This window comes from Lutjanus erythropterus, chromosome 3, assembly GCF_056507025.1.
Source record: "Lutjanus erythropterus isolate fLutEry1 chromosome 3, fLutEry1.hap2, whole genome shotgun sequence".
In the NCBI taxonomy this organism is placed as follows: Eukaryota; Metazoa; Chordata; class Actinopteri; order Lutjaniformes; family Lutjanidae; genus Lutjanus; species Lutjanus erythropterus.
Genome location: NC_139319.1, coordinates 22,879,386 through 22,904,340, shown reverse-complemented (window position 1 = coordinate 22,904,340; position 24,955 = coordinate 22,879,386). Strand labels below are relative to the sequence as shown.

At 37.9% G+C, this 24,955-nt stretch overlaps 2 protein-coding genes across 2 annotated transcripts; one reads left to right on the top strand and one right to left on the bottom strand.

Moving 5' to 3' along the window:
- Positions 1–1,265: 1,265 nt before the first annotated feature.
- stim2a (tromal interaction molecule 2a) lies at positions 1,266–14,640 on the top strand. The gene is made up of 12 exons (XM_084715450.1): positions 1,266–2,050; positions 5,443–5,573; positions 7,632–7,743; positions 8,792–8,903; positions 9,038–9,153; positions 9,455–9,629; positions 9,719–9,896; positions 10,073–10,234; positions 10,613–10,713; positions 10,795–11,045; positions 12,238–12,406; positions 12,575–14,640. Exons 1-12 carry the CDS (start codon positions 1,924–1,926, stop codon positions 14,019–14,021), a joined length of 3,081 nt encoding a protein of 1,026 aa, XP_084571576.1. The 5' UTR covers positions 1,266–1,923; the 3' UTR covers positions 14,022–14,640.
- A 7,264-nt stretch (positions 14,641–21,904) lies between these two features.
- LOC146330024 (uncharacterized) lies at positions 21,905–24,636 on the bottom strand. The gene is made up of 3 exons (XM_084713110.1): positions 24,097–24,636; positions 23,546–23,956; positions 21,905–22,642 (listed from the first exon to the last, which is right to left on the bottom strand). The coding sequence occupies exons 1-3, from the start codon at positions 24,131–24,133 to the stop codon at positions 22,413–22,415; spliced, it is 678 nt and encodes a 225-aa protein (XP_084569236.1). The 5' UTR covers positions 24,134–24,636; the 3' UTR covers positions 21,905–22,412.
- Between the last annotated feature and the right edge of the window lie 319 nt (positions 24,637–24,955).

Here is a 24,955-nt window from a genome sequence, read left to right as displayed (position 1 = left end):
GATTTCTCTCAATCGTTCAATTATATTATAGATTTTATATTATGAATTGTAGGTGGTGGAATTCCAGCAGTTTTGTGTTGAGACACTGTGTTTCCTAAACTGTCGGACAATTTACTCATGCAGGTTTTCACAAAACGGTGAACCTCAGCCCACACCAGCTGTGGACGACTGAGCCTTTTAAGGATGCCCCTTTAATACCCAGGCATGATACTGTCAGCTGTTATCAGGTAACCTCTTTACCTGTGGAATGGTCCAAACAAGTATTTTATGAGGACAACACAACCTTCCCAGTCGTTTGTTGCCCCTTTCCAACTTCTTTTAAACATGTTGCAGGCATCAAGTTCAGAATGAGTGAATATTTGCAACAAAAAAAACAACAACACTTGAACATTAAAAGATCTTGTCTTTGTATTGTATTCAATTTAATACAAGTCAAGGGGTATTTGCAAATCATTGCATTCTGTTTTTATTTACATTTTTTACACAAACTCTTTTCAAAACAGGATTTATAGAATGCACATGTACTATATCTTCTCCCAGATCCTGCTGAGGCTTTATTGGACACTTGCCATTTGGGCATGCTCCACAGGGTAGAGGTCAAATCTCCCTCGCTATTTTTAAACCGGGAGCTGAATTGCTGGAATGAAACTTGACGCTTTGTTACTGTTTAAGTGTTTGTGTGTGTGTGTGTTTGCCAGTGTGTAGTCATGTGTAGTCTGTTTGTGTCCCTCAGACATTTCTACTAATAATTTTAGGAGGTACTGTATGTGTCTGAGTATCTGTAAAAGTGTGTTGAAGAAATCTCAGCCCGCAGAAACCCTACGGACAGGTGTGCAAACATTTAGGTGTGCAAGTCCACCCGCATAGCTTGAGAATCCGTGAACAAGGATACAACTGTCAGACCCAGACAGCCTGGCCATGAGTCATGACGTGAAATATGACTTGCTATTCCTGGCATGATAGTCTTGATTTCACGCAATGAGCTACTTCCCACAGTGAGGTCTCAGGGGCTTTGATTGATCCACCACCCAAACCCATAAAAAGTCATAAATCCTGAATGCAGTTGCTCAGTTGCACAAATGATAGACCATAAGCTTATCCAAAAACTGCATATCGAGGTCACTGGATCAATGCTGGATCAGACTGGACTGTTTGATCTCTGTGCGCCTGGCTGGGCTGTGGGAAACATGATAAGCTGTTGGGGTCCCTGTTGCTAGAGAGAGAGAGAGAGTGACAGAGAGGTGGAGACGGAAGAAAGGAGGAGAAGCAGTCAGTTCCGAGTACGAACGTCACATCTCTACGTCTCTGTTGGGAAAGGGGTGAGAGAAGAGAGACCAGGGCGCTGCACAAGTGCGATCAGCTGGTTTATAAGGAGACCAGAAGGCGACACAACACAGACTCCCACTGGACAAGAGGAACAGAGAAGCAGGATTATAAAGGTCCATGTTTTTCTCCATTTAAACACCGTCTGAACTGAAAAGGGTCCTTTCATGCGCGCTTAAAATCTCAAGATCTGCTCTGTGTGTGGCTGCAACACTGGATTTTAATGCTGATGGATTAATTGCCTCTTGTTATCTTAATATCCTAGCGTGGAATTATAACGGAATACCATCACCCACTTTTGGAATATTTTTACACATAGCCCACCTGTGATTGGATGACTCTGCAAATCACTGCAGCAAACTTTCTCAAGTGTGTTGAAACTTTTTGTACGCTTTTAAGTCAGCATTCTGTTTCTTAAGTGAATCATCAGTATCACATCTCACTCCTGGTTGCTGTACCCGTAATAGCAACACAGATCGCTTAACACTTTTCGCAGACTGACACTGGTGCCTCCTAAACGGGAGTGGAACCGTGTGTTCTTCCTTCATTTGCTTTGAAAAGTTTCTCAACTCTGGCCGTCGATCCCGTCCACCGCCCGACATGCTGCTGCTTCTGTCCCCGCTCTTGCTCCTCGTTTTCCCCGCTGCGCTCTTGGTGGCCGCGCAGGGCGCCGGAGACCTCCAGGGCTTCAGCTTCCCCGGTGGGGGCGCAGGGTTTGACCCAACAGGTAGGCTGTGTGCTGGATGATGCCAACGGACGAGAGCTAGACATCAGTTCTCATCCTGAAGCTTGACAAAGTATTTGCATTGTACTTAAGTCTGTTATGAAATTTGCTTTCTAATGTTTTTAATGATTTGTAGATGGTTTTTGATCTGACTCATTCTTACTTGGTATTCTAATGATAAAAACAGAATAACTTTGTTTTGAAATTATTTGTGGTGATAATAAGAAGTGAGCTGCCAAAGTAAGCACAATTATTCCACTATGACTGCAACAAACGATTATTTTCATCATTGATTAATCTGTTGATTGTTTTCTCCATTAATTGATTAGTTGTTTGGTCTGTCAAATGTGAGAAAATATCAATGAATAAATATCGATTACTGTTTTCCAAGGCCAATGATTAGGTCCATAACCTAAAGATATTCAGTTTACTGTCATAGAGGAGTAAAGAAAACAGAAAATATTCATATTTAAGAAGCTGTAATTTTTTAAATGTTATTTCTTGAATTTATCAAAATAGTTGGCAATTAATTTATTGATCAGATAATAATCAATTAATTGTTGCGGCTCTACATTCCACACATAGAATGAACAGCTCAAATTATAACGACACTTATTGTAAAATTTAGTGAATCTTTCATATGCTGTTAAAAAGACATTTAAGAAACAAGAACCTTTTCTTTTGACTTTTTTAAAGGATACCACTTTACAAAAAGACTACCCTTATAAATATTTGCAAATGGATTATTATTATTATTAGGTTACCAACTGGTTGGAATCACTTTAGAAATCATTAATAATGTGCTGTTACAACCCATTAGATAAAAATGGCAACAGTGAAATGTTCCTTGAAAAAAGCCAATTTTTATCTGGACTTACTTTATCTTACTTGGCTTATGTTGTCAGCATATTATTTCAAAACCTATTTGTCAAAAAGTTTCATTTGCTATATCAAATTGACATATCAAAATAACAGATGTTTTTTTAAGAACATAATTCCAGATGTGACACAGTTGACAATCCTCCTTTACTTTGTGTTCTGATCGCCCCATCTAAGTCACACTTTTCACTCACACTTTTGCCGGTGATATATGTTAGTATTTTATTAGTAAGATTAATTATTAGTAAGCAGTAATTGGATCTTTGTGAACCCACATCAATGTATGGAAACTGTGTCACAACTTGTTTCTAATTGTTTATTAATGATTATAAAGTGTTTACAACCTAATGAATAACTATAAACCATTTATAAATCATTTAAATAAGTGTAGTACTACTGTTAAGTGGTACCAAACAAGAAACTTGATCCTTAATCTTGCAGGGCTTTGTCAAGGAGTTTTATTTTGAAAGTGTGACATCAAGACACAGTAATTAATCTAGCAAGCTGCTTCCTGTTCCCAGGACTCCAACGGCTTCAGCTCACCTGTGGAAAGGGTTAACTCAGGTCATACGTGTGGGTCCCACAGGGACACAAATGACACACACAGTTCAAGGGCCTTTGCACACACCATTGATATTTGATAGCCCATCCAGCTGGGAAGTCTCCTCACTGTTTAGAAATACAAGTTTCATCAACAAACTGGTGATCAGTGTGTCCTGGCTGTGGGACTGCGCTCCATCTAACATGACTCACTTTCATACATAATTACTCTCAAAGGTCTTGATATTCCAGGGTCCTTATTGACAATTTCAAGTGGATCTGGAGATTGTCAGAAAGTCGTATATCCAGTGTGTGCATCAATCAAAGAAGCTAAATCATTTAAAGTAATTTTGTCTCCCTACGTTCAGTTGTTCAGTTTGTGTTGTTCTTTTCTGCAGATCTTCAAGCACACCCAGTGCTTATTTAACATTAGAGGACTATGTCAGAAAATCATTTTGCGCTCGCATACATAGTCCTCCCATGGTCCTGTGCTGACTTTTATCGAACGTGGACTGGTTGTAAGAGGATTTGACCCACATGAAAAATACTATATCTTTTGAGATGAATACCAATATTTAGGCAAAACTATTCTCAACGTCAGAAAATAGTCTTTTTTTTTCCTCTGAAGTCACTTCCCCATATACATCTTTATAGGCAGCGGCTAGAGTTACTGAAGCATATTATGATTGGGGGTTTTACAAGCAGACCTTTGACCCCTGGTCCCTTGGGGTACCAAACTCTGGAGTCACAGAGACAAAAATGGGCTCTGACTCAGTGCGACAGATGACGGAAAGCTGTGTGTCATCTTCTCATATATTTGTGTTCCAGTATTATAGACTACTTAAGCCTGGAACATACTGTACAATTTAAACAGTTGTTTTGTTCATGATGACCGATTTTCCAGAAAGTCCTCACTGATATGACCAAATATATTTGGTACACATTGTCATGTAGTGTACTGGGATGAAGAATTCAGCCTTAAAGCTGCTGGTTAAACCTGCTGAAGCATCTACAGTTGATTTATTTTTGAACATGTTTTATTTTTATGGTGGTAAACTGAGCCGCTCCTGACAGGATTCTGTAGCTTCTGACAAAAATACAGTGTAAAGACAGTGTGTTTGTTATTGGCAGTATGTATTGGCAGCTCACAGTTGATTACAACTGTAATTGTAAAAGACTGCTTTAGCACCATGATCAACAGCAACTTGACAAAACTCCTTATCCTCTCGGGTTAGACTCCACTACTTCTCTAAGGTGCTCTGGCGGGTACTTTTATCATGTTTTATTTACCAAAGGTGTATCCAAGAGGGCACTTATACAGCATTTCCCCCTGATCACTAGAAAAGGAGTTCATTCTTGATCTTGGAATCAATTTAAGGCCCTTGTAGTAACCACCATATGCTTCCTAAAGTAATATTGAGATTACGCTGTCAGTTTAATGACCATAGGTTTTATTCTAGTCTGTGACCCTTTGCTGCAGGTCATCCACCCTCTTTCTCCCTCACATTTCCTGTGCAGCTCCAGCCATCTTGTCCAATTACGGCAAAAAATATATATAATTTAATATATTTTAAAATAAATTAAAAAACATATATTAATATAAATGTTTATCTAAATATATTTTAAAATATATATAAAATATATTTTGCATGAGTGTTAACCGTTAGGCTAGCATAAGGAGGATACCCTGTATGATTCATTTTGATTAACATCCAATTAACAATTACTGGCCTAAGCTTTGTTTGTGTTGACTATTGATTTTGTGTTGAAATGTTGTGATAAGCTCTCAGTACTGAAAAAATCAGCTGTTCTTTCCTTGTATCGACTCTTAAAAGAACAGCAAACATACAAAGGGCAGTGTTTAATTAATGGACCAGCTTTTACAGTAGTTGCTTCATTAATATATAAATGAAACAAACTCCATGGAAAGTCGAGAAAAACTGATATAATTATCAATTCCTTCTTGACCCATGTAGACCCCTGCATGACGGTGTCTCCACCATGTATGAGCGAGGCAGATCGTTACAGCCTGGAAGCCCTGCGGAGCATCCATCAGATGATGGACGATGACCAAGATGGAGGGATCGAGGTGGAGGAGAGTGTGGAGGTACAAAATTCACTCTTCATGGAATGTTTACCGCATTTTCTTAGTTAGTGGAAAGCCTTGTACTTGTATGTTTTCGCATGTAAGAGACAGGCAGGGTAAAGCAATACAACAACAGGTGTCTGGCTACTGGTAGAGTCAAATGCTGCTTCAAGGATAGCAACAGTATAACTTTGCTTTTGGCTCAGTGACAAAACTGGTTTGCACTCATATAATACTGTAACACTGGTGACCTTCAGAGTCAGACTTAAGAGTGTAACTGCTGCAAGATTCTAACCAGGGAAACTCAAAAAGAAGCAAGGGACATTACATCACTATAGAATATTGAATGATCTGCTTGATGCCAGTTCTACCGAAACTTCTGGGAAATGCATGGAGAAATGCACTAAAAACCAACATATCGATGTTGCATGGCCTCTGATGAAAAAATGCATCTAATATAGTGATAAAAATGAAAGAACACACTTCAGAGAAATAATGGCAGATTGTTTTTTCAAATGTGGGCATATATTTATTTGCTGTTGGTCTCCAAATAGCATGATTGATGTTACATCTCCCATAAGCTTCAATAGAACTGGCATCAAAGCCTGGAGCAGAGAATGATCTTGATACTTACTACTTTTTTTTTTAGTTTTATTGACTCTACCCACCCATATGCTTCAGCAAGTTTGTTGTCACAAACAACTTGAAGAGATACACTGCTTGCCTCAGTGTTGTAATACAGTGTGCAGAAATGAAGGAGAGAGGAAATATTTCAATTTAATCGCAGTATAATTTGTGTTGTTTAATTGCATGAATTTCTTTTTGTCAAAGTAAAAATAAATGAATGTTAATGGTGAAATAAATTCTTAAATATTATAAAATTATGTTGCAAAGCAAAGTTTGATACATTTATCTGTTATTTTGTTGCAGAGCTATGATATATGATGCCTCCTAAGTATAACCGTGTTTTCTACAAAAACATTTTGTTAATGAGCTGTGTATATCTTTAAATAGACTTGATTTACTAAAAAAAAGAAAAGAAAAAACCTTGAAAACACCATGAAAAACTGAATAGTTGTTAGTGATAAAATAAATTCGTGAATATTACAAAATTGTCTTGCTTGTTTGATATTTTTATTTATTTATTACTTCATTGCACAACGTAGATATATATTACACACCCCAAACATAGTTTTATTGCCTACAAAAGCTAATTTTGTTAATGAGCCAAAAACAAAAACCTTTTTTTCATTTAGTCCTGCTTCACTATACTATAGGCTGTAGGCTACTGTGAATAACTGGGACAAATAAACTTTATTTACCATTTACCGTTTTTTACCTTTTAAACAACTGACCAGTCTTTCATCTCTTCACTTTTTTTCTGTACATGTGTGAAGGCCTGTTTACCACACGTTTATGATTTTGTGTACTCTGTTGCACGTGTTGTTTTGTGGTCAGTTTAACTTTTCAGAGTAAATCATGTTCAGGGTGAATAAGTATTTTGTCCAGGGAGCGTCTGTGTCTCTACTTGTATGTGACTTTGGTAGTAAATCCAGAATTCTAGAATGTATTAGCCTTCCAGAATGCAGTTCAGGGATACAGTATCCGGGGGCTCAGGTTGCGGTTGCCATAGAGATGTCAAAGGAGGGGCCTGGGCTCATCCGAACACAGCCACAAAATTCCTTTAGCCATCATATGAAGCTCCAGTTTACAGCCAAGGACACATTCCAAGACGACACACACACACACACACACACACACACACACACACACACACACACACACACACACACACACACACACACACACACAGTCGTCACTTTGCAACACACACTCATGTTTCTGCATGCATTCTAAATAAAAACAATCTTGAAATGCCCAGTCCTTATTTCTAGATTGAAATCCAAGAACATAACACACCGCAACGCCCAACCAATTTATTTTAGACAGAGACATTGAGGATTTGTGCTCAGCTAATGTTATGCGCTTGCATGTGACCTCTAACCTTGGTCTTTAAAGTTGTATCTAAAAAAGATCTTTATTTTCACTCCGTCTCTCTGTCCCTCCCTGTCTTTACAGTTCATCATTGAAGACATGAAGCAGCAACAGACTAACAAACACAGCAACCTGCACAGAGAAGACCAGCACATCACAGTTGAGGAGCTCTGGAGGGGCTGGAAATCATCTGAAGGTGTGTGTGTGTGTGTGTGTGTGTATGAACAACACAGTCTCACTCCATTTCATTAAATAGTCCTGAAATTTCAGTCTGGTTCCCAACCTTTCACATACTGACGATTTGTCGATTTGTCTGCAAATCATACAGACATGCTTGGTCCTATTAGCAGCTGAAAGAGAGGCACCCACCTTTTTAACTGACTTAAATGTAAACCCATTCACGCAAAGGACTGACGACGTAGTATAAAAAGGGAGACAGTCTGTGCATAGAGGATTGGCTCAGACAAACACGGGGCTTTCACCCAGGAGGCTAGGGTTTGTGTCGAAATGTGACTTTCGTCAAATGACTTTTCAACTTGCAAGTTGCTTCAGTGATGTCTAAAGTGACCATTTAATGAGTACCATGTACCTCAGTATCACCAAAGGGCACTGACAAATCATCTGTATATGACCAATTGGGTTGAGAACCAGTTGGAAATTTAAGGTATTAAATTCATGTACATGGACATGAATTCTCAATTTTTTGTGACACTCAGACATCCAATTACACTTAAAAATGAAGGTAGGTTTAGGCACCAAAACTGCTTGGTTAGGTTCAGCAAAATCAACAAAAAACAAAAAAACAAAAACAAACAAACAAACAAAAAAAAAATCATTGTTTAAAACAATTGTCTGTTGGTCTAACAGAGAACTGAACCCCAGTTCTGTTCCTGTGTTCTTTCTCTCTCTTTATACCAAGGGCTCCCAAACTTTTTCGTGTCAAGGACCCCAACAAAAGATGCACATTAGACAGACCCCTAGTTTGAGAAGAGTTTGTCTCAAGGGATCCCCCCTGAGCATTGTTTTAGTTTTAGTTTTTGAAAGTCTTAAGAGTTAATAAATGATAAAGCTCACTACAAATTACAATCAAGCAAAATGACCAAACCTGTTTCTTCCTTCGTTGTATCAACTTCCAAAAAATGTGATAAAAGTTGATTGTGTGTGTGTGTGTGTTTGCGTGCAAAGTTGTCCAGCTTTGTCTCACTTTTTGTCTCATTTTTCTTCTTCTCTTGTCTTATTCTCAGTACATAATTGGACTCAAGATGCAGTTCTTCGCTGGCTGAGGGAGTTTGTTGAGTTGCCGCAGTATGAGAGGAACTTTAAAGACTTTAAGGTCAATGGAAACACACTCCCCAGGTAAGAATATCCAATGCTACAGCCAACTAAGAGTACCTCTCCTGTGTGCTGTTGTGCAAGTCGCTGTAAAAACAAGTCAGTTGTTGTTAAGAGTCATATCAACACACTGAACTGCCCACGACATCTGTGCATAGGATTGCAGCTAATGAGCCTTCATTCCTGAGTGGCCATCTGAGGGTTCAGGACCAGAGAGACAAACAGAAGCTCAACATCAAAGCTCTGGATGTCGTTCTGTTTGGACCGCCTACACGTAAGAACAAGTCCTCACACTCTTTCCCCTCCCTACTTTTATGTCTCTTTAATGTATCTGTTCCCTGTGTCTTCTTGTCTCTGTAGTTTGGATTCCAACTAATTCTCCCAGTTTCCCCAGATTTATAAGTATTTAAAGGATTGTGTTGCTTACTCAAGAAAACTCCTGTGTGGGTGGGTGTGCTGCGGTTTTAAGTCGATGGAAATATGCAGGGTGTTTGTTTTGTTTTTGGCTTACGTCATGTTGCTAAGCTAATGTTTACTTATCACCATTAATAATCTGACTGTCTAATCCCCCATAGGTCCTCATAACTACATGAAGGACCTGCTGCTAATTGTGTCGGTAGTGATGGGAGTTGGAGGATGCTGGTTTGCCCAAGCCCAGAACAAAGCCAGCAAAGTCCACATTGCCAAGATGATGAAAGATTTGGAAAGTCTGCAGAGGGCTGAGCAGAGCCTCATAGAGCTGCAGGAACAGTGAGTATTTGGTATTCGGTGTCTGTCACTTTATTAAATTATTGAATTAACTTTGTTTTGTTTGATTGCGTTACATTTTGCCTTCTCAGACTGGAGCGAGCCCAGGAAGAAAAACGTAATGTGGCAGAGGAGAAACAGAACCTGGAAGAGAAGATGAGGGATGAAATCATGGGGGCGCAGGAGGAGGCCCACCGTCTGCATGAGCTGAGGCAGGGAGCTGTCAGTGAGCTCAGCCGCCTCCGATATGCAGAGGAAGAGCTGGAGCAGGTAGACGAACTGCATACTCTGCAAATAGAGGATGCAACATCGCAAATGCTGCACCAAATGCTCATACTATAATTAATAAAGTTTAAAGGATTCAAAAGAAAAGATTTAAGCTTCATCTACATTTTTCAACAATTCTTCTACTGATCTCTAACATCTGACTGATGCCGTCCCCTCAGGTCCTTGGAGCTCTGAAGCAGGCAGAGAAAGACATGCATGCAAGCTGGACTGCCTCAGAGGCCCTCCAGCAGTGGCTGCAGCTGACGCATGAGGTAGAGGTCCAGTACTACAATGTCAAGAAGCAGAGTGCAGTACTACAACTGGCCTGTGCCAAGGAAGAGGTAATGCATTGAAAGGACAAGCGCACATGAAAAACACAGTAGTGATACTTTAGTCTTCTTCATGCACTGCAGCCCTGAACGTATCTAGACATTAACTGGAGGAGCTGTATGTGTGAACACAAAAGTCTGAATCAGTTGGACCAGGCATTACATGGACTTTACCCTGTCAGCTCCCTAGCACAAAGTCTGTGTAATGTCCAATTGAGCCTATCAGTGAACAGTGAAGGTGTGTTGATGACATGAAACTGAGTAAAGAACAAGGGTCATTTACACAAATATGCCAAAAAAAACAAATGTAGTAATTATAGTAAATTGTTCTAATTTTTAACAAATTACCTTCATACTCATTAACTGACCTGCACCTATACTTCCTTGCAGGCTGAGAGAATCAAGAAGAAGAGGAGTTCTGTGCTGGGGACTCTCCATGTTGCCCACAGCTCGTCCTTAGACCAAGTTGACCACAAGATCCTGGAGGCTAAGTGAGTCACAAAACTACCTGTGCAAATTTTATTTGTGTGATGTGTAACACTATGTCACAGAGGTCTTTGTATCTCCCAAAGGAATGCCCTGTCTGAAGTAACAGCCTGTCTACGAGAGCGCCTCCATCGCTGGCAGCAGATTGAACGCCTCTGTGGCTTCCCCATCATTAGGAATCCTGGCCTAACAAACCTCACAGCTCAGCTTTACTCAGACTCAGTTGCCCTTGGGTTGCCCCGAGTGTCCCAGCCATCTTATTCATGCCACAGCTCTGTCCATGGATCTCTGGAGGATCTGTTAGAAGAGCCTACTCCAATCATACCACAGATGCCAGGTAGGTAATAGAAATAGTATGTTTATTTTTTTGCTTCTTTATTTGGATCCCAGTTAGTATGATGAAAGCAATAAATCAATCAGGTTCAGATCTGGTGACTGTGGAGGCCATGTGATTTGCATCAAACCATTCAGTGACTCCTCATGTCCCGTATGGAAACAACTATGATTGTTGTTTCTCCACTCATCACAGGATTTTCTTTTAATTTGTCACCCATCTGTATGTAAAGTATATGCTGTGTGTATCTAAGGATCAGTCTATACAAAGCTGCAACTTCAGAGAATGTGTTCTTTGAATCAGTGAACTGTGGTTGTGGGATATGCAGCTAAGAATCCTGTCAACATGGGTCAAATGAAACTCACTTGTTCTGTTTTAAAGTCTCAAATATTTTTAATGTCACGATAAATTGAAAACAAAACTGGGACTTTCTCCTTAATGTACCCCTTACTGTTACCGACAAATTTCCCATCTGTAACACTACCATAACAAGTACAGCAGAGTATACACTACACATGTATACACTTGTGACAACCAGCTCTAGTATTATTAAGGTGTAGTCACACCAGCACCTAAAACAGGAAAACTTCGTGGTGAAATCAATTAATCCCAACGGGGCTGCTGTTAAGTTCAACTTTGGTAACTCTGACATTTTTTCTATTGGCTAAAAAATCTCGACAGTGCTGAGAGAGTGCAAAATGGTATCCTAGGTTATTAGCCGTTCCCCCATTCAACCTCCTCAAAGTATAAATTAGTCACCAACAGAAGTTTGCAGGCAGTTATGAACTAAAAGTCGATGATAAAAATACACCACTAAAAAACTTTCTGAACTTCTTGCTCTGTTTACGACCAAGCTTACACTCTTGCAAACTGAAATTTAGATTAATTTCAGTTTGAATAAGATATTAATTATTGTGACTGAATAGTGCTAGTATATTCCCAGCTGGCTAGCATTGTAGCATGCTGTAGATGAGCAGTTTGACAACAAGCCCTGCGACTAGTCCTCATGTCACCAAACTTCCAGAAACATATTTTGTGAGGAAGTGCTGAAAATGTTGCCATGTCAGTTTGTGATGTTACCAGGCCTTTAGAGTCAAAAACTAGGGGTAAATATTCATTGCAACCACTTTACCGCTGTCTGATATGTGTGGATGTATCGGTTTTGCTGATTGGTTAATCTCTGGTCCTCCTCCAGTTCCAGTTCCGCCACTGAAGCGCTCTCCTCGAGCACGGGGATCCACCATATGTCGGTCACGTCTTTCCGGCGTCATCTCCTCAGACCCAGACCTTCTCATCCCCATCCGAGCCCCATACCCTTGCTTTGATGAGGAAGATGCGCGCTTCCTGAAAACTCTAAAGAAACAGTACGTCTCCCTGACCACAACTTTTGGAGACCAAATTGTTTTCAACACATTGCTCGTGCTAAATCATTGTGTTTCATATATGTTAATGCAGTTGTTGCTAATCCATTCCTTCATTCCTTCCTTTTCCCTTCCTTCCCTCATTCTTCTTATCCTTTCTTTCACTAATAGAGACTCCCAAGAGAGGTTTTCAGACACAGAATATATGACTTCAGACAATTCTATTACAAAGCCTTTGAGTAAAGAAGAAGAAACTTTTGTTGAATCTCCAGTTTGTAAAATGTCTGTACAAGAGCTTGAAGCCTCTGTAGATGCTTCCTGCAGAAAGATGGCAAAAGATAAATTGTTGGATACCTCTTTGGAAACCCCGTCTTTGAAGATGTTCAAGGAAGAGTCACCGATCGAGGCTACCTCAAGGAAGATATCAAGAGACAGGAGTGAAGTTCCCAAGAGTGTTGCAGTCAGAAAGGGGCTTTTCAATGAGCTGGATTCAGACCTTCAAGCCAGGAAAATAGAGAAAGATACAATTGCAGATTTGATGGACGCTTCAAGGAATGTATACAGAGAAATAAGTGATTTACCTCTAGATGTGAGAAAGATTCTTTGGAATGAAAAAGAAGCAACAAAAGATGTGGCACCTAGGAAGATATCAAGAGATGTGATGGGGGCTTCAGTGGACAGTTCCTCAAGAAAAATGATACTGGATGAAGTTGAACATCCGTTTGATTCAGCATCCAGAAGGATTACAAGAGATTCAATGGGAATGTCCCTAGACACAGGTTCTAGAAAGCTGTCAAGGAATAAAGGAGAGTGCCAGCTTGATTCCTCTGTAAGGGCATTAGCAATGGAAAAAATGGCTGAGACCACTAGAACACCATCAAGAAAGATATCTAGAGATGAGCTGGAGTATTGTGCAGATACTGCCTCCATAAGAATCCTACCCAGAGAAAAATTTGAGGCACTTATGGATACCTCGTCCTCCACAGAGAAGAAAGAGTTTGGTTTAGAACCACTCACAAGTAGGAGGTCTCTGAGAGATGAACTTGAGATGTCTGCTGGTTCTCTCAGAAGGAGACTAGCAAGAATACCAAGAGATGATGTTGACAGTTCCATAGATACTCCTACAGGAAAAATCCCCTGGGATAGAGTTGATGTTGCAATGGAAATACCTAAACAATCAATACTGGAGGAGGAGTTGGGAGCATCTGAATCAAGTTCATCTCCTGGTCAGATGGGGCAGCCAGACCTTATGGTAACCTCCCAGGGGCCATGGAAGTCGTCATCAGACCTTTTCACTGTTGGCCCGCTGAGCCAGCTTGTTTATGATGGAATCCTTGAGAAGTCCTGCAGCCCCATGGCTACGACCCCAACCAGCCTCTCTGCATCAACACCCAACCTGCCCCAGGGCAGGCTGTTAGCAGAGGTGGAGCCACCAGTGCCACCACCAAGGACTGTCAACCAACCTTCTGCATCACCCTGTGAGAAGCACAAGGACAAGGACAAGGAAAAGGAAAAGGAAAAGGAAAAGAGCAAGAAATCCTTAAAGCTAAAACATTTTTTTAAAAAGAAAAATGAGCCAACTCCAGAGAAGCTTCAAAGTGGTCTTCAGAAACTCTGACGATGGGCTTAGAATGTTTTTTTTTCTTTCAGTTAACATTATATTGAACCAAAAAAGGGAGTTTGACCACATTGAAGATATATTTTAGTGAAAAGACACATTTTAGAAACCATAATCTAACCTAAAGCTGGACATTTCAGAGCAGGTGGTGTCCAGAAGAACAAAATAGTAAGTGTAAGAGTACGAGAAACAAATTTCATATTGATGTTTTCATAGATACATTTGCCTAATGTTGCCTGTAAAAAATGTCAAGAAATGACACTACATTTGGACACATAAGTCAGGTGCATATGTAAATAGATCAATATGACTTTCAGTGCAGATATTTAAAGCTGATTCTTAAGTCTTATGTAATCATATGGTTGATACCATATTTTATTTTAGATTCAGATTTGTTGAAGCTTTGCTTATGGTTGAAGGATTAGATAATATTTAAACTGACGCTGCTCTTCTGTATAACAGGGGCGATCTTGAATTCAGTTTAAACCTCTAATGAAGCCATTTACTACAGTAGAAAATGAATGTATTTTCTTTTGTGAGAAATTAAATGTCATTTAGTGATGTCCCAGTTAGTTTGTTCCCCTTGATCCCAATTTGAGTTCTATGATAATGAGTATGAAGCAGAGTTTGGTCCGATCTTTTGTTTATTTTTCCATACACATAGTGTGTGCAGTGCACACATCAAAATGAGTAAGACCATTGAAAATATTTTGCCATTAAGTCTCTGACGTTGAGTAATGAGGTCATGAACACAGATTTCTGCCAGAGTTTGAACACCTTTGATTATTTCACAAGAGAGATTTGTGCATTTGTGTTTTTCCTCTGTGTTCATGTCACTGGTTTGAAATGGGTGGGAGTCAGCTGGAAAACATGATGTCACATATTTCCATGCACCACTCAGGACTTAACACCATTCGAATCAGTATCTGATGACAGTTGTGGCATAGCTTGATCATTCTTTTATCAAACCATACCTACACAGCCCTGATGAAGCAGAATAGTTTTTTTTATGTTCAGACTCTAATACCTTTTTTTCTTAACTTGACAGTTGAGTGTTTGTTATTTAGTCTTGAATATTTATTGTTACTCAGGATTGACTTAGGGTTTTAAACCATGTTTTCAGGGGACTTAAATATATTTGACAGCTGAGTAAGTACTGCACTAGGAAAACATAGCCTGCAGCAAGGAATAATGGTATACAGTATTTTGTATAGTTTGACCAATAATGACATGTATATTCATGGAAGAGGTGTGTCAGTGTGGATCTGTTCTAGCAGGAAGCTTTGGACGGGTTTTAGGCAGCCTTTTTTTCTTATCATCAGTACAATCAAAAGGTCAGATGCCATTTTCAAAAACACCAGCACCTTTATGGTGTGATTAATCTGAAAAAATATTGCTGAAATAGACTCAATATATATATATTTTAACGACACTGTTCCCTGTTGCACAATGAAACTGCTGACTGTTTTATTTACTTTGTGTGCTCTAGCACTCAGCACTGTGTTAGTGTTTTCCTGTAGTGCAGTGGGGTAGCTTTAGAAACAAACAAATATCCCACAGGTTTGGAAATGGGTCAGACTTAACATAGCCAATCCTGATCCGCTTATCCGTCCTGGTCCTGTGGATCGGGGCAGCCTACCCCAAAATTTGTTGAAAATGTTTTGCTTTTATTTGCTAAATTACTTTATTTATTTAGATGTTTTTTCAAAATGTGTGCATTTAAATGCATATTTTGAATGCTTGAATCGTTGATGTTTAGGGAGGATTTAGGTTTCTTGTTTACATGCATAAAGTCGGTACCTTGAGTAGTTTTATTTGAATTAAAATAATTCAGAAATGTAGTTTTACTTGATTTAAAATTGTTATTGGGATACATTTTTTTTCATGTCATTAATGTCTTTGTTTCAGTGTTAAGGGTGAGGCATATACAAATAAAATGTTCCCCTTGTCTAAGACAAGGACAAGCACCGAATTGTAATAAGAATGTTAAGATGTTTGTTGTTATCTGATGATTTATTAAGAACTGATGATTGAAGAAATAAACAAGGTGGTAAAATTAAGAAAAACTGTGCATTATTCTACAATAAAGAACCTAAACCTTGCCGGCATGTGAATTCTTTCAGTCCTTTTATTAGTTTCACTAAATTGAATTAGAAATTAATTTAAATAAATAACTATGAAAATATCACATGGCCTACACAGAGCACTGGTAAAACATGATGACACACGACTCTTATGACATTTTAATCAGGTTGCATGTATTTGTTGGTTTCAGGCTGATTATCAGGCTCTCAGACTGGCAGGAATCATGAACTTGCTTGATTTAGCAGTGTGACTTACTGACACAAGAATTGACTCGAAAGACAGGAGGAAAAGACATGTTGAGCATTAACCACGTGGAGTACTGTACATGCATGGGCTTAGTCTCTTTTGAAAGGTAACTCTAGAGTTTTTCCCCAGCAATCAGAATCACTGTTAAGTGCTACTTGGACAGAGTAATAGAATTTGTACCACACTAAAAACACTCCCACACACTGGGTTTCTGGGGGGTGAGGGTAATAATATGCCTGTAGATGACTAAAACTGTGACTAAGTAGCTGGAAAACACAATGAGACATTTAGCCTTACCTAATCCTGAGTTCCAATGAGATAACTGTGCCACAGAAAATTAGTATTTACAGGTTTTTCAAAGGGTATGCCCAGGCATTATCTAAAATGGTAATTAGAAGACCCCAGAAAACCCCCTGTTTGGGAGTAACTGAAGCATAATATATATATACATATATATATATATACATATATATATATATATATATATATATATATATATATATATATATATATATATATATATATATATATATATATATATGTATGTATGTATATATACATATAAAGGCATCAAAACGAGTGCTGTGGTGGGAAAACAGGTCATAAAAGAAGTAATTCACTGTCTCACTACCTAAATGTTCCTAATTTCCATATTCTGTCTTTATTTTATACATAAAAATGCACATTGTCATTTTGGGAGTTTCTTTGCCTACACAAAGCTCAATCTGTTTCAATTGAACTCTCATTGGCTATTGTTGGCTCTGGACAGTGTATGGAAGCTCCTATTGGCTCAAGCGAGATGTCAATCAAAAGGTTAACCTGCATCCACATGAATGAAGTACTGCCTCCATGTGTGCACATCCTGTAAGTGGAGGAGAAAGACGATGGAAGTGGAGTAGTACAACTTAAGTAAAACTCATGCCGGCTGTTTGTTTTTTTTGCAGTTTTTGTTATTTTTTTGATAGAAATGGTGTGTTTTGGATTGTATATGTGACTGACTTGGATCAGCTGGAGCTCTGGGAGTAAAACACCACCCTGTTTTGACCTGGAGAGCCTTGAAGACGACATGCAGTAAGTGTCTCAGTGTTACAACCTGTTTGCTGGATTGTTATGCTAACTGTATCTGCTGCTGCATGAGTATATATTTATTTACATAGTAGTTTATTTTGGCATAAGCAGAATTATTGGCATTGTACGGCTGGTTTTGTGCATTTTGAGACTATGTATGGATCTCATTGTGTGTTTTGGGCTGAAAACGTGACTGGACAGGATTTACTGGACTTTGCCAGTGTAGAAGCAGTGTTTGTATTGAATATTATTGATCTGTGGGTGAACTGTTGAGTTTTGAAATGTAGGTTGCTCAGAGTTTTGCATTTTTTTCACAGTGTGCTTTATTTGTTTGTGGTGCTGAACCTGCTGCTGTGATTGTATCTTGAAATGGTTTGCATCAGTGGAAACACAAGAAACTAAGACAGGGAAACTCAACATGCCCTGCCTGGGAGCCTCTTCTGTTGAACGATAGGAGGCCAAAGACCAGTTAAGAAACAAACATAAATAATAATGTTATTTATCAGAAAAAACAAATAAACATTTAAAGGCCAATAACTCATCTTCATTTGAAATTCTTTATTTTCAAATCAACTGACTTAACTAAATTAACTTGCAAGGAATGACACAAGGCCTATATGACAGATAAACCTGAATCTTTATTGCGTGTATTTAACTGCAACTGCATTTTAGCTGTTAATGCTTTGATAACATGCAGGAGTTTAAACTATCCCCCTGTCCTGGGAAAAAAACAATATAAATCAATTTACTGTTATTATGAATTAGAAAATGGTGGGAGGTTAGTGGCCAGATTTGGCCCCTGGTATGATACCATTTGGATATCAGTTGAAGCTCAGCTGGTGACTATAAGATTCACTTGAATATAAGCTGTATATTTTAGAGATGCATGATATGGGTTTTTTTCAGCTGATACAGATAAGATAACCAACAATTGGACTTTTTTTTGTATTTTAAATAAGCTGATATAACATAACCTTTAGTTTCTGCACAGGTCTATACAGTATAGTGAGCAAAGATGCATGATTTAATATTTCATAGCTCTGACTGAACCAAATCTAAGTGACATCACTTTTACAACAAAAACAAGACAAAGTACAATTCTGCTCCTTCAAATATTCCTTTTTTTCTGCTAAAGTTCATAAAAAAAATCACAATTATATTTCTGATTTGAGATAATCTGTCAAATCAGATACCAATATACCCTTATTTTTCAACCCTCCTGATGTTCCTAGAAAATTCAGTTCTCTTGTATTTTTTCTGATTTCTGACAAATTTATATGCCTTTTTTCTTTTTGTAATCACAATCTCTTTTTGACACTGTACAACATGTATAAGAATTGGAATTGATGAGAAATTGATCATGTTGCCATGGATCAGGTATAAATGATATAAGACTAATAATGACCAAATCTCTAATAATAGAAAGATCAGAAGTCTTCTATATAGGGCACTTGTAGTGTTTGTCGTCCTGTCTGAATTGCCATGTTGAATTGTAGGCTAATATTTTGTTGGCAGTGTCCAAAACTTGATGTTTTACAGTGAACCATGAAATGAGCAGCAAAAGTAGAAGAAGAGCAACAAAAACAGTGTGGATGTGTAGCATTGAGTGAATAGTGTTACAGTTTAATATAAAAGATACAGTTCATTATCATTATCAATGAACACAGCACCAACCCCTTTCAAAATAAATGTCTGATAGTGGTTTAATGGTATGCAAAATGCTATTGACTGTCTAGAGTTTTGATTTTTGGTAAATCCATGATGGCCTTGCGGACCACATGAAAGCTGTCATTGCACCGCATCCGGCCCCCGGGCCACATTTTGCCCAGGTCTGCTGTAGGTTATACATCAAAATACTCACCTAATGCCAGATTCCTGAAATGATTCAATACAGCATTTATGATTTGTTTTGAAAAAATAAATAAATAAATAAAGGTTTTCCAAAATTAACATTTTACAATACTGATGTAGCGGGTTGAGAAGGATTGCTGGGTACCTGCTCTCTGACTGAAGTGATAAAACAAAATGAAAGGAGAGGAGACGAGTTAATGCTGCAGTGAACACCATCGTGGATTAGAGCCACTGGAATCTTACTCAGATACGTAGTGTGGATTAAATCTTTGAAATAGATTTGAAAAAAATGTTCTTTGTTTTCCCCCTAAGTTCCTTCAAAAAAAGAAAAAAAAAGATGAACATATAACTTTGGTTAACATAAACAAAATAAATTATCATCATCCTCCTCCTCGTTTAGTTTAAATCCTTTTTGCTTTTAGTCCTTAAAATGACACTGATATCTACTTCCTCCTACATTTTTGGCTCAGTCTGAATGACAGTTATTAAAATTAAATAGCTTTTCCTTCTCAGATGAGTCTTCACTTTAAGGATTTTTACATTCTAAAGGAATAAAAGTATCCAGTAATTCAAAAGGATGAAGGGAAAAAAAAACAGAGAAAAGTCTTATGTTCACTGACAACAAAAAATCATGATAAGCCCTTAGACCATTTTTTAGCATTCAAAGAAATGCACTTATTTGTATAGTGCAGTATTCTGACTTTTTATATTTACCATATTTAGTCTAGCACGATAAATACTTTTGCTTGATAAGGAGTTTATTTGGTAAAGTTACTTTGAATAGCCTAAATTGCCTCAAAATTACTTTGAATGTTGTCGTTCTCTTTAATTGTTTAAGTGTGAGGAAATCTATTGAATATTGAATGAAAGTCACAAATTCTTTGATGAGTGATGATCATTTTGGATGAAAACTAATTTTAGATATTATGACCACATCGGGATATCACATTTAGTTTAATTGGTGTGAAAGTATGCATTGCTAACAGAAGCTCTTGAATTTTGAGTTTTTGCTGCTTCAGCAGGAAATATTTGTCCTGTCTTTCTGTTGTTTAGCCGACAATTTAAATTTTCAGATTTGTGCCATGTAATGCTTTAGGTACATCATTAAGTCATTTTTTGCCTCAATCAGTTTTGATTTTCCCTCTGTGCTCGGCAGACTTATCAGAGTAAAAGATAATTATTTCTCATTTTAGACTGTTCTAACAGCCAGAGTGAAGAAATAAGATAAAGAAATATAAATTTTGGACTGTTAGACAAAGCTCTGGGCCAAACCTCCTCTGGGGGCCTTTTTGGTTTGGTCTTTACTCATCTTCTCCACCAGAGGTCAGGAGAGGTCAGCTGCTGATCACTGTTTTCAGTGAGTCAGTGGAGATTCACACCATGTAAACAATCTGCAACTAATTTTCCAGTAAACTCGTATGAGTTTATGATGAAACCGTACTGCAGTTGTTATAATTGTGTTTTTATATGATAATGTTGTGTGATCTTCTAAGATCTATTTTTACAGCACAGTGAGGCAGCAGGCCACAGGTGTGTTTGCATTAAGCCTTGCAGTCGAATCGAGAGCTTGTTTGTCATTGCGGGTTTCCTGCGAAATAACAGCGTGGTCAAGCTTGGCTTTCCTGTAACCTCTGCTGAAACTGAATTTTGTTTTAGTTGTTTCTATTTTTACAGCTCATTGATTGTTAATTTGCTCTGATGTACAGGAATAAGATACATGAGAAGCGTATATTCTGTGCAGAATGAATGACTTCAAATGCATTGTGGTTCATGACGCTAACTGTGTGGACAGAACAAACTAAAACAGTGAGACACAGTGGAACAGTCTAAGTACTGTTTGTAGTAGCAAATAAAATCACTGATGCAAGAATAAAACCTACAACAATTTCGTTCTTAGAGGAGAAAAAACTGTAATAAAAAGAAAAAATGTATTACATGTATAAAAAATGTTATACATATCATGTCATAGCATGGCAATGATTGTTGCTCAGCATTAGATGGAGAGGTGAAAGGATGGTCAATATGTACAGTTCATACAAAAATGGAGCAAAAATAATGACAGGCACTTATCTTCAACACAGATGAGTTAGAGGTGTTGGTAACATCTGTTGAGAAATCCAAAGATGTTCTGTTTGGTAGCCTAAATTTACAACATTGCTAAGTTGGGAGATAAAGAAAGAGGTGGACCAAGAGAGCTGACACAGTTTCCACTGTATCCATTTATAAAAGCGATAAAAAGAGAAAATATACAAATTGAACAAGTTAGCTAACTCTACCGTTAGTCACTGTGAGCTAACACTATCATTAGCTACACTACCGCTAGCTTCTCTTTGCTAGTCAGTAAGTTAGCTACTACTGTAGGTGGAAAAGTGAAAATTGGGGCAGTTTATTTAATCCTAAAATTAGTAGAATTTAAGATTTTGTGAAGTTAGCATGCTGGTGACTATTTCTTATCTTAAGTTAGGAGAGGAACTACTCATCTTTAATGGCTTTTTCCCTATTCCTAATTACCATGGTTACCAAAGAGTAATTCATTTTAAAGCACACATCACTGTATCCTTATGAGTGTGTGTGTGCGTGCGTGTGTGTGTGTGTGTGTGTGTGTGTGTGTGTGTGTGTGTGTGTGTGTGTGTGTGTGTGTGTTTGTGTCTGTGTCTGTGTGTGTTTCAAGACGGATGTGGTCTGATCCATGAGAATAGGGTTCTCATGTAATGATGCAGTAGTTTTTGCTCAGTACTCATAGGTCAGAGCGTCAGCATGTTGACGGGTGTTGTGTCCCATCATCTCCTAGAAGTCTTGACGGCAGAATAGGTGCTGAAGTCAGAACTCTGGTTGTTCTTCTTCTTTGGTCTCTGTGATGGTTGATGAAGTTCCACTGCAGCGTAACACACATCTTCATCCTAAAATTTAACATTTGTTGTTTGGAATCATGATCATGTAGTGATCTAATGCCATGATTTATTATATTTTTCTGTTAACATACCTGGTTCAGTCTTGATTGGCCTCTAGTTTCAGGTTTTTGCTGAGATTTTTTAGCTGCAGAAACAAACACAGCATCATGGTTCACCCAAACACACGTGATGAATTAAAAGAGAAGACTAACCTGAATCCAGGTTTATTTGTGACTTGGGTTGATATGATTTAATATAACATAATTAAAATGATTATTTCTGACTTGAACACATCAAGCTTGAAAATGAGATACTTACCTTTTTTACTACAGTGGCGATAAACTACAATAGAGGAGAGGAGAGAGGAGAAAAAAGCAAACACTGGACACAGACAGAACAGCAGCGTCCAGCACACACCACAGTTTGTCGACGACAGGGCTGCTTGTGGAGTCTCATTATGATGATCAGGCTCACTGGAGTCTGGATCAAAAACAAAGTTTGTGCTGATTAGCTTCATTTGGCAGTTTTATGTGTATGTGGACATCAGTATGAAAGTTTTTCCATGACCCCAGAAACCAAGAAACCCAGATATTTTCAAGAATAAACACAATGTTTAATCTTAATTAAATACAGAGGAGTTGCACTTAACCATTAATACCATTGATATATAGTAAAATTGTTAAAAATTAAAAACTTTAATTAATGGTTATTTCACTGTTGGCAAACAATGAAATAATTAATTAGGTTTACCAATTATATTAATGCTATAATTTACATGATTTTATCATTAGTTTAAAACATGTTCTAAATGATATATTATACCTGATAATAAGACCTGATTAAAATTAGTGAACTAATTTATTGTTGCACATATTTTAAAATTTGTTAATGAGAATAATTACTTTGTAAACTGTTTCTAAACTTTATTAGGATTGCTAAAGCTGATGATTGTAATACCTTGCGTACATTATGTTAGTTTACATGTGTGAACTTAGGTAAGAAATGTACTGATTTTGACCACAAGGGTGATTTTTTCCTACCCAAGTAGTTTTTTGTGTCTGTATTTTGAATATTTGTATTGCGTATTTATTATTCATAACTTGGCCACAGAGTGAAGTGAAATTGTGTTATCTATAGACGTTATCTGGATGGCCATTACAAAGTTGCAAATGGTGCACATAAAACTTTACAATTGCCTAATAAATACTTTGTATAGCATATATCAGCATTATTTGAATTTTTGTTAACAGTGAAATGAAATGTTAAATTAACTATAAATATACCACAATATCTGGGCACATTTTCTTCATCATTTATTCAAATGATTACATTCACAGAAACACACACATTTCAGGCACAAAGGATTCAGACTACAGTACTTACTGATCCTGATCCGTGTTGGGATGTTGCCATATCTGTAATCATCTCTGGCAGTAATGCATTCTTTACCGTCCAGCTTGACCTGTGCAGTTCCACAGAAGTAGAGGCCCTCATCCGTATCAGTGATGTTCATGATCAGCAGGTCGTAGGAGTCAGAAGAATAGTTTCTCACAAATTGAAAACGAGGCAAAATCCTCAGAGGATCACTATTGTTTATAGTTGAGACCTGCGATGAATCATGATTTATTTTAAGGACAAGAGACGGCTGGTTCTCATGAGAGCAGTTTCTGTACCACACTGTGTAAACTCCAGATGATAATTTACAGTCACAGTAGAGAGTGATGTTGTCTCCTGGTCTGACTGTCACCTCCAACACCGATCCAGAGATCCAGTCAGGACTGTAAGAAACACCTCCTGGAATCCAAACACAGTTGTAGATGTGAAAATATGCTAGGTGTTACATGTGAAGGTTTCTGCTCAACACAGCAACAATTATAAATTATTATTATTCTCTAAAGTAACTACATGACTCAAGTTTTTGTCAAAAGACTTACCTGAGAGAACAAGCAGAAAAATATGCAGCCTCTCCATTTGTAACGACAAACAAATAAACTAAAAGGCAGTGAAACTCTTGTCTTGAGATCATGAACTGCGCAGATTTTCCATCAAAGGAAGTATAGGTGGTGATTGGTCAGTCGAACGGAACATTTTCTTCTGTGGTGGTTTTCTATTGGTGTGATGCTATGTGACTTTCTAGTCGTTGATTTTTTTAATTTTTTTTTTAACTCTTGATAACACACAATCAGATGAGGTGTTAACATTTACAGAGTACCGTTCAGGTAGAGAAGGTAGATCAGGGTTATTATAATGAATCCACTCATGACAACCCTATAATGTTGTAAACTGTAAATTGTCAATTAATTGTTGCCATGCAGCCTGTTGTCATTTTGAAATATGGAACAGTTCTAGACTTCATTAGAAGCTGTTGATGAGACAAGAAAGAGTGTTGCTGTTGTTATCAGTGATAATCACGTGGGCAGCAAGTCCTCATATTATAATACGTAAATTATCAGTGTTTCCAAAATGGATGACAGTATGTGCGTGTTCCAACAAATTAGTCAATAACAATTTTCTGATTTGCCAAACTCTTCTTCAGACCCAACCTCTTCTATAGAGACTTTCCTCCCAAGAAAAGTAACGTCATTGGTTGTTTCAGAAAATGTCCAAAAACAAGAAAAGTTTAATTTTGGATTTTGGATATTTGATTTTGTGTCCAACCAGACCACTATGAAAAGTGTGTTTGTACACACTTTTACTGCCTCTGAGAGCTCACATCAGCCCAGACCATGTCTCAAAGGTTCATGGTGGATATTTGAACAACCAAGAAAGTTGGCAAAGCCACGTCACCTTCGG